Here is an 18,546-nt window from a genome sequence, read left to right on the forward strand (position 1 = left end):
TTTGGTGGTGGAGGAAGATGATGATTTTTTTGTGATAATTGGTTGATTTTTAGAACTGCCGGAGGAGATGAGTGTGGTTGTTAGTGTAGAGCGCGCTTTCAAAGAAAAAAAACGATCTCAAGTTATTTGAGCTTTGTCTCAATTTCAATCTTCCTAATTGAGATTCCATATCAACAAGATCGAACTAACACAAGATTTAACAAGAAATTTAATTCTATTATAACCAACAAACCGTTGTTTTAAATTGTAAAGACACACTTACAAACTAATACATTTATAGACCTACTGTCAGTTGCCTCCCAAACCATGGTGTCTCTTTAGTCATGCCCCTTAGTCCGTGTGTTGGCGTTGGCCTAATACCTCTATTTTACATCCTGAAGCTCAGAGCCCGAATTTTAAGCAGTATACCCAATTAGGCAAGAAAACTAACGATATGTTTAATTGTTTTTAGTGACATTTGTATAATATGACAAGTGTTTAGCAAATGAATGTTAGTGGCCGGAGATGTAGTATATTTTACAAGATTAAAGAAGATGATGCAAATGGGAGAAAAGAGTAAAAAAGAAACATCTAAGGACTAAACTTTATAGTAGACGACCATATGAGAATCAAAGTCGCATAAAATAGATAGAATTGGAAAAGATAAACAAGTTCAAGAAAATGCAATCACTGAAATTAGTCAAATTAGTGAATTACCATCCGTAAGTAGAACACTGAAAAGACACCAGATCATATGGTTGAGATGAAAGACTATGATCTTTTAATAAATGGAGAGTTTAACAAATTTAAGGAAGTAACAACCTCTAAGACTGATCTTTTAATTTCCTGGGGGAGATTTAATTTCCGTTCTCCTTGAAGTGATAATTCTGATTGCTCAGTAGGATGGAATCCTTCTGGATTACGAACCAGTCTTTTTGCAACACCCCTATCTTTACCCCGTTGATCTTCACTGAACACTGAGGTTTTGCTATGTAATAAATTTAAGGATGTAACAAAAATCGTCACTCTGTCTCTAACACTACGAGCTTTTAATTTCCTAGGAGTTTGGTCTCCTAGCTTGGAGTGATAATTCTGATTTCTCCTTTCCATATCACCTCAATCTTTCCCCGTTGATTGTCACTGCTCCCTGAGGTTTTGCTATGTGATATCAACTTTTGCAGAGCACCACTTGAAATTGTGAAATCCCCCCTACTCAATCTGCACATTTAGATCAATATCCATGAACCATGGTCAGTTTCCGCTTAAGATTATAAATGAGTTCATCAAACAGTGTTACATTATGTTAAAAATATGAAGAGAAATAAACAACGGATCATATATAGTAATACGCAAATAAAGAGAGCTTTCTAAAGAAAGTGGAGATGATGATAATGTAAAAGCAACACAGAGTGGTAAAATATATTTGTGTTCGGGATCTCTCAAAGAACACAAAAAAACATAAAATTCGAAATATCAAGAAATGTGGTGGGCTCATAGAGAAGTTGTGGATTGGAAGGACACAAATGACTAAATGACCCACTCTTTCGCATCACCTCAATCTTTGTTATATCCAACTCAATCCACTTTGATTTGAGATAATACAAGGTTGTTAAAATGCAATTTAATCAAACCCCAAACCAAAGTGATGTATAAATAAATAAATATAGATATTAAAAAGCGCAAAAGGGAAGTGATTATGGATTGAAAAAAATAAAAAAACTACAACGAAACATATATTTATAAAAGAAAGAGGATTTGATTTTACATCCATATTTTCCACACAAAAGATGAAACAGAGAGAGTGAGGATACCTTCATTCGGATGCAAGGGATATGGGAAATGAGGGGCCAGTAGGAGCCATTTCTGCCGCATCTTTCTTCCACTTCTGGGCAATTAGTGATGGACAGATCTAAAAGCGAAGGAAACAACATTTCTGGCAAATGTTTCAGCTTTGGGCATTTATAAAAGTAGAGATTTTGGAGGGAGATAAGGTGTTCAAGTCCCCTTGAAACTGATTTCAATTTCTCAAAATCATTTATCGACAGCCAATTAAGAGATGAAGGAAGAAGATGGGACAATCGACTAAAATCAATCACATCATTATTATCATTTGACGACGACCCCCCTTCTAAGCTTAAGCCTACCAATGATGGAGGGAAATTTTGTTGGCTCCATTTTGAGATAGGCTTCTTCAGCCCCCCAATTTGAAGGGTAGACAATTTTGGAGGCCAAAGCCCACGAGGAAATAATGCATCCAATCTTGGACAATTTATAATCACCATATCTTTTAAGGAAGCCATATCCAACAACTGGTGGTCAGGAAAGGACTCTAGACTTGAACAATCATAGATTATCAATGTGGTGAGGTGAAGGAAGCAATTCAATTCAACGATGGATTTCAGATATCGCAAATTACGAAACCGTGCATCTTCAAGATTTGGCATAAAATTGTTGTTTAAAAGCATCATACTCTTTACTCCATCTCCTTCATATCCCCCCAACTCCTTTTTCATTAATTTCTCGCATCCCTGAATCCAAAATGAATCAATGCCATTTGGAACGCTACAACGCTCCATATTCTTACAACTCCATATCACCAACTTCCTAAGAGATGTTAAGCGGAGGTTACTCTCACAATCACCCTCCTCTTCTATCTTTCCTAAACTCACCAAATTATTACAATTTTTTACTCTTAAATTTCTTAATTTCACAAGAACCTTACTTGCCTCTGCTTCTGAATCCCACAAGTATTTTATCTCCTCGCACCAATTAATCTCTAAGTCTTCAACTGCACCAATATATTCTGTAACACCTCTCCACACATCATCTGTAAGCCCTGAAATACTCCATATTTCCAACTCAGTAACTGATGAAGCTATTTGAACCAAACTTTTCAGCACGCCATCACCGCATTCACTTACTTTTAATACCCTCAATGAAGGTAGCGCTTGAAGTGAGACTTCAGCCAACTTAGGACAAGATATGATAAGAAGCTCTTGAAGGCATGGAAACACAACCCCAAGATTGGCTGACCACACCTCCCACCCCGGCATATCAAAAAATTCTAGAATTTCAAGTGAAGGAAATGTACGAGCAGTCCCAAGTAACTCCAGACCCACTTCTTTCACGTCATGAAAGCCTTTGAGAGACAACTTTTTAAGTGACGGTAACTGCCCAAGTGATGGTAGATATAAACATCTTTTACAGTCATGTAGCGAAACATGTTTCAACTGAAGAAAGGACCGATCCCCAACCCAATTGGGAAGCTCTATTCCCCCATAAGACACCACTTTGAGTTTTTTTAAGCTTTCATTACGAGGCTTTAGCTCATTTAAGACCTCCTTCTCAACAATTTCCTTTCGGGAAACATCAAACACATCACTCCATTCCACTTTTAACTCACTAATTTTCTTTACCGAAAAGTTCGCCTCCCGTGCATGAATCGAACTTTGCACTTTATCCAACCCCTTAATAAAAATCTTCCCACATAGATTCTTCAAATCTTTAAGCTCGGTTATCTGAAATCCATTTTCACCTTCAATAATGATCTTGGAAAGAGTTTGTAAGTTTTTCAAGTCACCAATCCCTAACGGTAACTTTTTCAAACATGGAGTATTCCGAACGTCAAAATGTCGCAGATGTTTTAGTTTTGAGAAGCTGTTGGGCAACTTAGTCAGTTGTGAACACTGAAAAACAATCAATACTTGTAAATTGTAGAGATCACAAATGCTTTCTGGTAGATGTGTGATTTTAGATCGGGTTAGATTAAGATACCGCAGATGCCTTAGATTACCTATCGACTCGGGCACTTCACTTATCTCAAAATTCATCAAGCATATGGCCCTTAACAATGGTAACCGAGGAAGTAAGTCAACGAGAATCTTACTCGATAAGTGGCAACGTCGCCAACTATCTAACCCAACGGATGTTGCCATGAATGTTCTCAGACTTTTGGCTCCACTGAATGCCTCGAGCTTCTTGTAAGTTACAAATCGTTCACGAACAAATGATAGATGACGGCACTTTGCCAACTGTTCTGTCCCAATATCCTTCTCTTTAACATTTTCTAACCTTAAAAAGAACTCTCCAGCAACAAATGTGGCCAAATCATTCATCAGATCATGCATTACAAACAATGATGCATTGGGTGCATGTTGGAAAAACGACCTTGACAACAATTCATCAAAATATTTGTGACCCAAGTGTTCTTCTATCGAAATGGTAGAAGGTGATTGGTGCAAAAGCCCTTCTGCCATCCACAGCAAAACCAAATTCTCCCGGTCAAACATATGGTCTTTTGGGAATGAGGAACAATATGCAAACAACCGCTTTAAACATGCCGAAAGATCATGGTAGCTTAATCTAAGAGCCGGAACAATTCCACCTCCATCTTCTAACCTCCATATTTCGCTATTTAGAACTTCCTTCCAGTAATCTTCTTCATCATGTTTAGTCCTCAATAACCTACCAAGTGCTTTTAAAGCCAAAGGCAGGCCATTACATTTTTTTACAATGCCTTCACCATGTGGTCTAAGCATTGGATGTGAATCAAAGTCATTTACACCTAATGCATGTTGTGCAAATAATGACAAGGCATCATCGGGGGAGAGACTCGGCAGTTGGTTTAAATCTTCGTAACCCAACTTTCTAAGCAATTGCTCCTTTCGTGTTGTCATGATGATTTTACTTCCGCGAGCACATGCGTGAATCGGACCCACCAGGGTTTCCCAATCTTCACAACTTTCACTCCATACATCATCTAAAACTAACAGAAACATCTTATCCCTGAGGCGATCTCTAAGAGCTACTTGAAGCAAATTCAAATCTGCAAATTCCTTGTTTTCACCCGTTACAGATTGATAGATAACTTTGCTTATAGTGAAGCTATCAAAGTTATCGGAAACACAAGCCCACGCCTTAAGCTCAAAGTGTTTTTCGACCTGCTTTTCATTATACAAAACTCTAGCTAGTGTTGTTTTACCAACCCCACCCATACCGACTATAGGCACAATGGTAAAGTTTTGGTTACTTGGTTCATCCCTCATTGCCAATAGCCTTTGGAGTAAAGCCTCTTTCTCAACTTGTCGTCCAACAATACAAGGTTCATGAACCATAGAGGTTTGTAACCTCCTGTTTATATTGTTTGACCTTGTTTCATGCTTCACAATCAAACCAAGCGCATTTTTTTCCTCTACTAGATCTTGCAATTTGGTGGAGATATCATCTAACTTCTCTTTCATTACGTTAGTCCTAATTAGAGGAAACCTACTGAAACTAGCTGAGACAAGTTTTCTTACCTTTGTTGTAAAAGTTTCAGGCTGATCTGTCAACTCACGATGGATGGCTTCAGTTTCCACAGCGTCGAGTACGTCGTCTATGTCATAAGCTAGATGTTGGAGACCAACAAGCCATCGCTTCACAGATTGATCACTTATCTCCTTTTGAGAAGCATCATTAAGCACTTCTCGTATCTGAAGCAACGACACCTTCCATTTCTTGATCTCAGAATCAATTCCATTCTGACGAGCAAGTCTTTCCAAAGTTGCAGATGTCAGCTTCTCAAAGAGCACAGAAAACACGATTTCAGTGGCCATCAGTTTTGGCAGATAGTACAGTAACGATGTGGATGATCAGTGTGGACTGTGGAGCTTTCAAGGAAAAAAAATGATCTGTTTATAACTTTATATGATTTGTGTGATCAAACCATTGTTTTGGTCAACGTCAATATTTAATGGAAAAGTCACCACCAAATGCACTAAACTTCCAAAACTATGGAAATTACTTATGAATCTCCACATTTGAATATAATTTATACCACACCTACCCTAACTTCCTGCCTCTTTTTTCTTTTTGTAAGAATAAAACCCGGTAGTGATATAAAAATGGTAGTAATATTCTTATATTTTAGATCTTAAATACTCGTTTTTAAAATCTTTACATTATTACAAGAATGTCACAGTTTCTTTAATTCAACCAGTCATTTATCATCAGGCCATTACATTATCCTGAGTTGTGTATTCAAGTTGCGCATAAATTCTAACAAACTCTTTAAATTTTTCAAAATATTCGAGCTCTCGGAGTACAGCAATATCAGTAAGGCAAGAACGGCAATATCAGTAAGGCAAGAAAATTAAGGAAAAGTTTTTAGTGAAATTGTTAACGGGAAGTATAGTCATCAATATCGCCAATGCAAAACATGGTAGCATCCTTTTTCAAAGAAACTCATTTTCATATCATTTGGTCCTTACAAATGACTGATCGAATTTGCAAGAAAATGAGACATTAAGATTCACTCTCCGTCAGAATAATTGAACTTTATAGAGTGTGATTGTAAATCAATTGAACCTCCTCTGTAGCTTCCACGCTTCTTTTTTGTCTTCTCATGCCGAAAGTCCCTGCAATTAAAGATAAAAAAAGATTTTAATAAGCAAATCCCCCAATTGATCTCTCTCTCAATAAGAAAACCAATATTTATATCAGAACCCAATTAAGATACAGACCCACTGGGTGGAAAGACCAAACTAGAGGCAGAAAATTCTACCTGTGTACCAATAAAAAGGTTGGTTGGGGTATGTATTATTTCTAAGGGTCATATGTCTAAAAGGAAAAGAAAAAAAAAAAAAGAAAAGGAAATAGTCAAACGGGTCAAAAGTCACCATAATGGTTTTATATATAATACCTCTATAATGCATATAACATATGTATCACACAAATTAGTTTTATAGAATTAAAATTGGACAAATGTATTACAAGAAGAACTCATACAAAGATGGTTCCCATAACCCAACCTGTCCTATCCAAAGTTAGTTCAAAGGCTCAGCCTGGGTGACCCAAATGCGGTTTAAGAGTTTCCTTGTTTATCCATACAGTTTTAGTAATCATTTTATCATAATGCTTTTTGTTCTTATAAGCTTTGTTTCTTTACTAACCTTATTTTTTATTGAATCATTCGTCTATAAGACTACTGCTCCTGGTTACAATAATTAAGACTTCCCTATATATATTTTGTTGAAATTAGTAGAAGTTTGGTATGATCTTTCATCTATAATTTGTCAAAATAATCTATAATGCGTTGTTTGTTAATCAATTTAACCAAATATTATGTCTTTATATTTCACTTAACGGATCAATATCTGTCTAAGCATGCTTGACCAGATGACACGTCAAACTGGTAACTTTTCCAAGTCATTTAACAGTACAGGTTTTAATATCTTATACCGTTATTGAACTGAGGACTCAATTTCAACCTTTTATACGCAAATGAGTCAACTCACGTATTTTATTGATACTAGATCATGGGTCAAATGGCACAAATTTAGAAGAACAGTTCAAAATGAAACATGTCATATGAGTCGAACATTAAACAAGTCAGAACTCATAATTCACTAGGTGTCTCCTCATGCTTACAGAGGACTAAATCGTGTTATTTTAAATAAACTGTCTTCAGTGTTTTCAAATTTGGTTTTCATAATAAAACAGTTTGTTTATCAAATAAACAGAACTGGGACAAAATAAGTGTTGACCAACTACTCAGTTGACATGTTACTTATCCAGCCCGTATTTTAATTTTATTTGCTGCCTCTATATTTGAATTAGGAACTAGAATGTGAAGGAACTAAACATACCTCCCTCTCACTTGACCTAGAACCTCTTGTGCCTTGGCACCATAACCGATATCTGCCCCATCCTGCAGTATGCAATTTAAGATCATTGGTGGGGCATAGCATTTGAGGATTTTCTTAGAAAATACAGAGCAATGAAAGTATATGCATGACAGGGTAATTTTTATAACCTTAGCCCAATAAGAATTATCTTGCAGTTTCTCGTCAGCAAATTCAACTTGATCAACTTTCACCCTTTGAAATGCATTAACCGTCTTTGGCTGCAAAAACACCAAACTATCAAAACAGTCTTTTTTATTTACATATAGAATAATTTACTGAAACTTAAGAAAGATCTTTGGTTTTGACACGGGTAAAAGACAGCACACATACATTGGACGTACAGAAAAAAAGAGATAACCACCATACTTACACAAAACAATTGCACAAACACTCGCTTAAAAAAGAACAAAGGCGTAGGAATTTCAACTAATTTACATGGTTGATTTGGGTTGTGTTTTATCAACTGCTAAATTTTTTTTTTTTAAATGTGAGCAAAAACTGAAACGCCTATAAGAGGTCAAAATCACTGCAAAACGTCATTATAATACAGAATCCCTCCTGCGGATTTTTTATTCAAAAAAATAGATTGTTTCTGAAGTAAATATAATACTTGTAAATCGTATTGTTTCCGAATAATATATAATTTGTTTCTGAAAAATGACCTGCCCAACGCATCTTGGTCCGGCAAAGAATCTTATGTTTTGACCCAAACATGTTGCTATGGGGAAATGTTATGCATACCTCATTTGTAACATTTCGTTGTTTTTTGGTGGATTTCTTAGCAATAGATATTTCTCCTCCATTTGTCTCGAGTTTCCCATTTGATTGTCCATCAAGCTGATTTTTAGAAGTTTCTTGTAAATTAATTTCTTCCTTCTTGCTTTTTTCTTCTTTGAAAGTTTGGGTCTTTTGGCACTTGGATTCTTCACTTATTGTCACCTCATTAGATGAATTTTCATTTTCATCTCTTTTTCTTTTCTTAGAGCTCTTCTTTTCTTTACTAGACATATTTTCACTTCCAGCATCCATTTTCACTATGTCTGCTTCTGCATCTTTGACGGCACCAGACTTCTTTTTCTTATTTTTTCTCTCTTTTTCTCCGACATCAGTTGCTACCTCATTATCATTAGACGTAGAAGGCATTAATTTATCTTCTTGCATACTTGTTTTCTTCTTTTCCGTTGTTTTCTTGGTTAAATCATCTAATTTCAATTCATTTGTCATATCCATTTTCACTTCAGCTTGACTAGAAGAATACAAATCATGTTTGGTTTTCTTCTTTTTCGGTTTCAATTCTGGTTCTTCAACTTTCTTTGTATCAGATTCAACCATCTTTGTATCTTTGACGGCACCATCGGTGGTTGACTTCTTTTTCTTAATTTTTCTCTCTTTTTCTCCGTCATCAGTTGCTATTTCATTATCATTAGACGTAGACGGCATTAATTTATCTTCTTGCATAATTGTAATCTTCTTTTCCTTGGTTTTCTTGGTTGAATCATCTATTTTCGATTCATTTGCTGTATCCATTTTCACTTCAGCTAGACCAGAAGAACACAAATCATGTTTGGTTTTCTTCTTTTTCGGTTTTAATTCTGGTTCTTCAACTCTCTTTGTATCAGATTCAACCATCTTTGTATCTATGACTTCTGAGTGATCTACAATACCACCGTTTTCACTCTCAGTGGTGCCCTTTTTCTTCTTTTTCTTGGTGGTAGGTTCCTCATTGGTCGGGTATACGTTGTCATAATCAATAGGCTTATCTTGTCCAAACACTGCAGCAAACACATCCAGTGTAAACACCAAAAGTAATGTCACATATACATACAAAGATGTTAGTGGTAACAGTTTCAGCTCGTTGTGGGTAAATAGGTCGCTTGGGTTATATCTTTTTATAAGAGGTCAAATACTCAAATCGGTAACCGTAACAACAATGAAAATAGGTGATTAGAATGCATAGGTCAAAAGTCACCCAAAGTGTTCCAAAATGTATAAACTTTCATAAATCCATGAATTAAAACAAATTAGGTTAGTTTAGTAATAGTGATAGTATAGCCTTTGTAATGATAATTAGCACACTAACTACTTAAATAAGTGTTTGTGGGTCCGCCCGAATCGGCCTCGACGAATGATTTACTCGTTTGGGCCCAACACATTTGGACCCCTTATCCAAACCACTCAGCTTGCAGCGTCTAAAAAAATTTATATATCATAATCAAAGACTTAATTACCTGGTTTCTTGCTGGTGTTCTTACTACCATCAGCATTGCTGCATATCATACAAAACAGAAACTTAAGTCAACGAAATGAGATGGGAACATGGTTACTATTTTGAGCAAGATGAACCAATAAGTGTACATAATATTACAAGTCACATATGAGTAAAGGAACACGATATTTGCTACTTATAAAAGTCATCTCATTGGTGGAACAGAACTTTAATTTGTATATTATGCATAAGACAATACCTCGCAAAACTAAAAGTTTTTAGCTACAAAAAAGCCGAATGGTCTAAAAGAATCCAAACATATACTCAAATGAGGTGGATTTCCCTATTCGGGTTACCAGGGGATTGTGAACCATCTTTTGACTCGCATGTACCGGCCTAACTGTTCTTTTGTATTTTTGCCTGTGGCCAGTCCCAGCCATTTTCCTGGCCACCACCAAGAGATTTGCCTAAGGCAGGATTCAAATCTGAGACTTCTTTGTAAGGAACAAGACTCCGTGCCACCAGACCACTTGGTGGTGGTTATACTCAAGTGTTCACAACCTCCTAAAGTGTTGTTGTCAAAAAAGAATAACATTTTAGCTGAGGTATGTAAAGCTATTAAACTAATGTATTCTCTATTTTACAAATAAGTTAAATTAGATGAGGAAGTGATAACCAATCCATCCACCCCGGTTTTATCTGCCCATAAATTTACCCATTTGTAACTGTGCCTGTTATAACCATCACCCACCCTACGCGAGTCGCGACACACAAATTGTGCCAGTATACTCAATATGCAGGTAAGCAACTACACCAATGCCCTGTCTGACCATATAATTATCCTGAAACTTCTTCTAATTTTAGCCAATAAAAAGAATGCTTGCAAACCACTGTAAAACCTCTTTTAAACATACCTTTAAACATATTATAAGTATAATGTATACTATCATATGATCAACCAGTTAACATTCATCAAACAAAGCCTAACAAGCATATCAGACTTCACGATTCAATTCGATATGCAAGTAAAGAGAGGACATTGAGAAAAACCATTTTAATCAGCCTGAAACCTGATTGTTTTAGAACCTTACAAATAGAGTCATAGAAGTTGCAAGATGGACAGGTCTGCTAGCGGGTGGACATGGATTTGAGTCAGAATGGCTGGTTAATACAGTTTGGGTTGGCTAACAAACATTTTTTGTCCCTTATACATTTGAATAAAGCGCTTTAAGAGATTATATTAATTTAAAATACACTTCACCTCTCTTCGACCGATTTGACCCATTCCAACTTTATAAATATAGTCCAGAACAATCCATTTCTAAATGGTTTGACATTACCACCACAAGTAACCAACCACAAAATGGGAATGCACTAGTTATATAACCGTTGATAAAGGTCCGAGCACTTACAGTAAATGCATCATGATAACTACCTTAATAGTCATACTTGCAACGGGAAAGGAACTATGAACATTGCCTTTGCTCAAATTACCGCTTACCAGGCATTATATTTGCAGAATATGTCCTCCAAATGGAGTGAAGAAGCCTTCCAGGTATCAGTCTACAATTATGAGAAAGTACAATCAATAAAAACTCCAATGCTAATTCAGATTAAGTTACACCATACATAGCTCAAAAGGCTTAGATTTGTGAACATAATATAATTTAAATTAAACATAGAACAATGTCAGTTTTACTATAGTAAAGTTTAGAAACTCATGGTTATTTGACAGCTAAACATACAAGTAGAGGCTCAAAATTATGTGCCTCCAATCTAAACCTTGAGATTGAGTGTACTAATTACGCATGAAGCTGTATCATAATCCTCATAATGCCATCATTAAAAAACACCCGCCATTACAAAAGCCATTAACTTAAAGTGCACATTGTTTTAGTAGCTTTCTTACTCACGATTATTTGTCATGATGTGAAGTGCAATTTCAAAGCCTCAAAATAGTCAAAGATCCTATACTTCAATGTTGACATAAACATGTCTTGCCTCTATCAACTAATCCTTGCCAACTTTCCTTCATCAAATTTAAACTAGAGGTGGCAACTTTGGCCCATTCACTATGAGTAGGTCGATTTAGATAGCATTTAATCTTGGATGGATCAGATTTTTAGATACTCTTATATGGATCGGATTTAAAAACTTAAGAAAAGCCAGAGCTCGTCTCAACTAATCCTCGCCAACTTGTCTTCTTCTGATTTGTGATAGAAATGACAATTTAAGATTTTGACCTATTTACCAGTAAACGGGTCAGTTTGGGTAGCGTTCCATCTAATATGTATCAAATTTTAATAAAATAAGGAACAACTAACTAAAAGATTGCTAGTCAAGTGGATCAAATAGGTTGAAAGTCACCAAAGGAACCTCTACTGAAAGCTAGTCTTTTTCTTTGTTGCTTTTTAAGTTTACATGTAATTATAATAAAAACATCTTAACAAAGAAAAACTTCCGACCAGACCTGTTTTAAGTTGTACTAAAAAATTGACTTGGTCCAACCCAAACCCATTTTGGCCACCTACCAACCCAAACAACCCACCCTTGCTACCTTTGTACCATACTACCATTTGACATATTAACCAGATATTGTATAACAATTTCATTTCATGAAGCCTCTATATAACTTCAAGCCCCTATACAATTCAACTAGTTCATTACTCTTCCAAGTGTCCACTTCTCCCAAAATGGTTAATAACCAAGAGCGAGTGAAAACTATGTTACTACCCTCGGTGATAACAACAAATGCAGCATTTGCTTTTATAATCACTCTCAATCAGATTCAAAAGAGAACAATATACCTGTTACTGCATCTAGTTGCAACAACAAAATCAAGAATGCACTTGTATACTTCAGCATATCCCCTAAAACCATCCTAATAATATAGTACAAAGTTTTTAAAAATGGCATCCTTACTAAACCAATATCAATGCTATAAATAAATATATTCAATCTTATTCTCCTTTCTTTGTTTCAAATGTTTGTAAAATGCAACTAATTCTGCATATTCAGTTCCACCGCATAAGTTATGATCTCTAGTAGCAACATCAATAGCCATAATCTATGTATCACTATCCAGTACCATATGCAAGGTTGGGGAACTCTTCACTCGGACTTGAGCGAGTTGAGTTGACTCCGGCAATACCTGAGTCGATTCCGGGTACTCGGCCGAGTTTTACAACCTTGACCATATGGGTCGGTTTGGGTAAAACATGTTTAGGTGAAAGGGGTCATATTGTAGGGGTTAAAATGATTCAAGTTAGGTTGGGCTAACTGGAAAGTAATTTTGACCACCGCCGACATATCTAATCTAATAGCATATGTTAAAAGCTTATTTTCTCCACAAACAAAAATCATTTGTTTAACTTTGCTATTCATTTTTGTGCTCGTTCAACTTAACGTGTGCACATAAACACAATAGTCTGTTCCTTTATGTTTCCATTCGTGATGAGTTGGCATTCGTTCAGTTCATTTACACCCCTATTTAAAAACACCCATTTAATCAAACTTGCATTTTTCATACATCATACTCATATAACATACACAAACCTATAAAACAACTATACATGATACAATCATACATCATACATATATATATTTATATCTATCTATATCTAAATATGATGAACGAACCTCAATACCAGCTTCTGACCGAAACCGTTTAAGGGTTTTGTTAAACCCATTACGATTAAGGTAATTAAGTATTAAAGCATCAAGCTTGACTTTAATTTCAGGGGTTAAATTTGTGCATTTGGATTCATTAGAAACAAGATTCATAGTTGGTGTGGGTTTTGGATTTTGATGATGATGATGAAGAGCAGAAAGAATAACTTGGCGAGGTTTAAATGCAAGTATGGAATTAGTAGTATTTAAAGGGCTTTCGTTTTTTGTATTCAAATTGAGCATCACAATGGAGAAAGAAAGGAGGAGGGGAGTTGATATTTTGTGTGGGTTTTATGAATATAAATTTTAGGGTTTATACAAACATGTCAGTGAAATGAAAAGTAAAATTAAAACTCTAAATCGGATTTTCAAATCTCAATGCCCTATTGGGGCTTAATGGAAATCGAATAAGGTAGACGACCGTCAGCTAGGCGTGGAGTACGGGGTCAGGACACTTTAGATGGTATAATCCATACCGTGTTCCCCTATTTATAGATGCGATGATTGGATTATACCGACTGCAACCCGCAATCTCCCTCTATTTATATAACAAAAGATCTGTGATGCGATTATGAAAGACTTACGATATTAGAAAAGAGTTAAAAGATAAAATGAGAACCAATAAAATATCATAAAATGTTGTGAACTTTGAGAACTATTTTTTTTATTTAATGTAGGAAGGTATATATGTACTTTTATAATTTGTATTAAGATAAATAACAAATAAACTAAACTAATTTCTTAAATATCTTTACCAGTTATTATTTGTTTCTTTATTTCTACTTCATCATCAACATTTTCTACCATGTTTCTTTAATTAATCTTCACGCAGATTTATTTTTAAAACATAATAAGCTCACAACTATATTCTCGTTTATTCCCTAGGATTTTTTTTGTGTTGATATTTTATTCATGAGTCATGACTCATGATTTAGCTTTTGATTTAATAAGATAACTTTGCACATAGATAATAGATTATTCGACATATCTTTTTTTTCCTTTATATTTTTATTGCTTTTATGTATATTACATGGGTAACTTGTAATGTGTTATTTAAATGAATATTATTAGGCCTATGTTTCTGGATTTATTATAACATATTAAAAAAAAAAAAAATTAAGCTAACCTAGTCAAAATGTCTTGGTTTGTTATTATTATATTATGTGTTTTATAATTATTATTTAGTTGGTTTTATCATATGATTTTTTTCTGAATTATACATCGATGAGATTAAATGATCACTGTGAAAATTAATACATTTGTAATAAATTTTTATATTCATTGGTAAACACATCATGAACTAACGATATTTATTTTTGCTTAATATTTTTTTTTACATTAGTATCCTACATTTCACATAGGAAAATATTAACGATTTAAATATATAACGAACCACACATATAATCATATTCTAATGGAACCACACATTTATATAACGAACCACACATGTGATCATATCACAAAACACAAGTAATCCAAACATCGCAAGTCACATGTGTACACCTAAACACACATGTGTACATTTTCGGTCTCACTTGTTCACTTGAAATTACATGTGAACAATTCATGTTCACATATATGAATTATGAATACAAGTATATTATCTTTAAGAAAACATAAAAAAAAAACCTACGACTTCTTATCAATTGGAACATTATTGAACAACTAATAAGTTTATTAGTAAAAAATAATACAAGTATTTTAATTACGTACTAAATCAAAGGCATTTTTTTCACACACAAAGAATCAAATGAATACATGTACCCATGTATTGAGGTCCAATATCACCTTTAACAGATACAAAACACGTTTGCACATCTTCGCGTCACATGTGTTTGATTACAATTACATGTACACGTGTACACGCTTACGATAGAACCTGAATTCCATTGTTGAATGTACACTTAATCTATATAAATATTAAAAGAAGCTAATAATTTTATTGTTAATTTGAATAGAACGTACACATACGCATGAACACATTTCCACTTTAATTTTGGCAGTCAACAAATGCCGTTATTTATTTCAGGTTTTTTCTCAAAGTCGATGTTTGTTTTAGTTTATTTGTAATTCCATGTTTACCCCTTTTTAATTTATAATCATTTAATAATTGATTTAAATGCATATTATTTACAATAATGTCATTATGTATTTATAACTATTGATTAATCTTATCTAATGGTTATGATAATTAGTTCTCGCAGTTCTCGACATTTTTTTAGTTCTCACAATAACTCAACTTTTAGAAAAGATACCATATATATAGTTTGGTATATATATTCAAGATACAAAGTACGCGATTTATGAGATACAATATATAATTTTATAGAGTAGTTTGGTATATATAGTTTGGTATATATATGTTTATAAATTTATTTATACACCATATAATCTCTATATTTCTATACTCAAAAACTGATTCCATTCTTAAATTTTTAAAAACCTGATATGTCTAATTTACCTTCAATCTTAATATATATCTTTTTTCATTTTATACACTGTGACTAAAATATCCTTACAAAAGTTTCAGGCTTTATTAAAATTCTCTGTCAAAATTTTTTTTTGTTATTATCAAAAACTATCTTACAAATAAAAGTTTCAATTAAGTATTTGATTTGAAAATAAAATTGTCACAACACCTCCAATATTCTCTAATTACCGCTGCTAACACGCGGGCACCCATCTTGTATATCCACATATATGAGCCTATGAGAAAGTGCTCAAGTAGCAGTCTCTGTGCCCGCCACGTCAACTTCTTCTTAAATGGCATCACCACAACGATCCAAGTGACACGTCATCAATCACGTATGCATCACATCTTTATACATGTACGTCCACATAAGCAGCTATCCAAGGATGTTCTGCATATTTGATAAAACATTAACAAAAATGCTAGAGGGCAACCTCTGCATGGCATGGTTACCAATTTACCACTTATTTACTATACATTTTGTTTTCATTTTAGGAATTCATCGTAGTTAAACAACGTGAGCTTACATTATATTGCAAATAGTATTTTGGAAATGGTATAATCTATTTAAGGAAGCAATCACATAATTATGGATTCTAAATAATGGGCGATTTTGAAAAACATAAGATATCCTCAAATCCCAACCTAACTCAAACTTTTACTCACATTCACAACCCAACCTAAACTAATTTTTTATTATATTAATATGTTTTATTATCTTATTATATTAAACGAGAAGTTGGCATGTGCCATGTGAATCTATGAGAGGTGGGCATGTGGCAAGTATCAGGCACAATCTTAGACAGTCTTGGATTGTTATGTAAACTAGTTCACCACAGATCAAGCTAATAGAGTCAAATTTATTATTTTTATATTATTATAACTCACAAACCAAACTTAAAAAGATCACCAATGTGGGTGGTCTTAGGTGTTTTTTTGGTTTAAGAGTGTAATGATTTGGTGGCTTTATAATGTTACCCATTGTTAGATCAAATATCTCCCATATGTTGTTATGTTTAAACACATGTGTGGGAGTAGTTAGTTGTGTTTTAACTGTAGTTACTTAGTTGCTTGGAGGTCTATAAAAATTTTATGCATAACTCATTCGTTTGGGAGTGGAGAAGCAGATTTTTAATGTATTTTTGACTTTACAGACATCTGTTTTGTTAATCTGTGATGGTAGGATGGCTTTGCGGAAGTTGTATTTCTCACTTTGTTAATGGCAAAAAGGGCAGCCAATTTCTTTATTTCAAGGTTAGTCTCTTTATCATTGTTGTGATTAGAGTTGGTCAATTAAGTTTTAGTTAGCATGTATATGGATTATCTTTCTTGATTTTTTATTAAAAATGCATTCTGGGAACATGTCTTTGAGTCATTATTTGTTTGTCCTCATTGATGAAACATGTTGTTTTAACAAATTAATGACATCTGAGCTATAGACTTTGATGAAGTCGATAAGGCTCCTAGACATTATAGCTTCCAGGATTTATCTTAAGTTCTCTTATGCTATCTAATCAATCTTCAATGATTCATGAAATAATGTTATTGTTGTGCGCAAATAAACTGGTCGATGCTTATATGAATAACCACATTGGTTACCTCTGTAATTTGATTGGTTTTGCATATATTTTGGCCCGACTCAATTATCAACTAATTTTGACAAATCACAAAAGTTGATCCTTACGAGAGACCACTTACAAAAATCATTTGTGTGTGTGTAAATGTTTTAGGAAGGAAATCATGAGAGGAATGAGGAATGGGATCTGGTGGATCACATTTGTTAAGGTTACCTAAAAACGTATTAAATTTTTAAGAAGAAGTTTCTTCTTCTATGGTATATGATTTTGTTTTGAAGGATAAAGTAAAATCTTGACTTTGTTTAAATTAGGGACGAACTTACCGAAATAAAATAAATACAGCCAGGGTTGATGTTGAGCTGAACAATCTGTTTCCAACACATCAATCTGTTTAAAGTTATAGTTAGATTAATTAGTCAAACTGAATATTAATGGATGTCAAAAACTCACATTAAGTTACATTAATTATTGTATAGTTATCTATTTAATTTATAGTTGAGATATGGATATCAATGTTATCGGTTATACAAATAGATTAATAATCATATCCAGCTAGGGTTCATTCTTGAACATGATTCACACATGTCGAGTTTGGGTTATAAGAGCACATCACTTGAACACAACAGGAATTGCTTGCCCTATTCTTCACCATTTTTAAGATTAGTGTGTACAGTTGAAATTTTCATTCAGTACGTTCATGATATCACAAATATTGTTTTCTTTAAATGGCCTATTTGTAAATACCAGGATGGTAATCTGAATCATCTTCAAATCTGCCCTTTATATGCTTTTAATCTGTTAGAATTATGGATGACAATTTTTGACTTAAAATTAGCCGAACACAAACATTAACTGATGTGGGTTCGGAGGCTAAATGGGTTTCGCTCATAAACGGGTAATGGGTTCAGGTTGGTGACAACTCAATGCTTAATCTGTGTATACCTAATTTAATTTAATGTATTTTATGGTTTTTTATATTTA

The 18,546-nt window shown here is 34.1% G+C and overlaps 2 protein-coding genes across 3 annotated transcripts; both read right to left on the minus strand.

The window, feature by feature from the left end:
• Positions 1-602: 602 nt before the first annotated feature.
• Positions 603-5,617, minus strand: LOC122599010 (putative disease resistance protein At3g14460). Its single transcript, XM_043771460.1, has 2 exons — positions 1,791-5,617; positions 603-1,197 (listed from the first exon to the last, which is right to left on the minus strand). Exons 1-2 carry the CDS (start codon positions 5,571-5,573, stop codon positions 1,189-1,191), a joined length of 3,792 nt encoding a protein of 1,263 aa, XP_043627395.1. The 5' UTR covers positions 5,574-5,617; the 3' UTR covers positions 603-1,188.
• A 475-nt stretch (positions 5,618-6,092) lies between these two features.
• Positions 6,093-14,134, minus strand: LOC122602417 (suppressor protein SRP40-like). Of its 2 annotated transcripts, XM_043775100.1 has the most exons (8): positions 13,489-14,134; positions 11,351-11,412; positions 10,206-10,413; positions 9,872-9,909; positions 8,385-9,415; positions 7,772-7,861; positions 7,605-7,666; positions 6,093-6,374 (listed from the first exon to the last, which is right to left on the minus strand). In XM_043775100.1, exons 1-8 carry the CDS (start codon positions 13,536-13,538, stop codon positions 6,269-6,271), a joined length of 1,647 nt encoding a protein of 548 aa, XP_043631035.1. In that variant the 5' UTR covers positions 13,539-14,134; the 3' UTR covers positions 6,093-6,268. The 2 variants fall into 2 exon arrangements, with proteins under 2 accessions (XP_043631035.1, XP_043631034.1); XM_043775099.1 differs by lacking the exon at positions 10,206-10,413 and having other exon boundaries at positions 13,489-14,131.
• Between the last annotated feature and the right edge of the window lie 4,412 nt (positions 14,135-18,546).

The sequence above is a fragment of the Erigeron canadensis genome, chromosome 5 (assembly GCF_010389155.1).
Source record: "Erigeron canadensis isolate Cc75 chromosome 5, C_canadensis_v1, whole genome shotgun sequence".
Lineage (NCBI taxonomy): Eukaryota > Viridiplantae > Streptophyta > Magnoliopsida > Asterales > Asteraceae > Erigeron > Erigeron canadensis.

Coding starts and splice junctions, on each gene's coding strand:
- LOC122599010 (XM_043771460.1), bottom strand. CDS start 5,573: ATGGCCACTGAAATCGTGTTTTCTGTGCTCTTTGAGAAGCTGACATCT.
- LOC122602417 (XM_043775099.1), bottom strand. CDS start 13,761: ATGCTCAATTTGAATACAAAAAACGAAAGCCCTTTAAATACTACTAAT. Junction 11,413..13,488: donor GGTCAGAAGCTGGTATTGAG/GTTCGTTCATCA, acceptor TCATAATTGTAG/ACTGATACCTGGAAGGCTTC. Junction 9,910..11,350: donor TTCTGCAAATATAATGCCTG/GTAAGCGGTAAT, acceptor TATGATATGCAG/CAATGCTGATGGTAGTAAGA.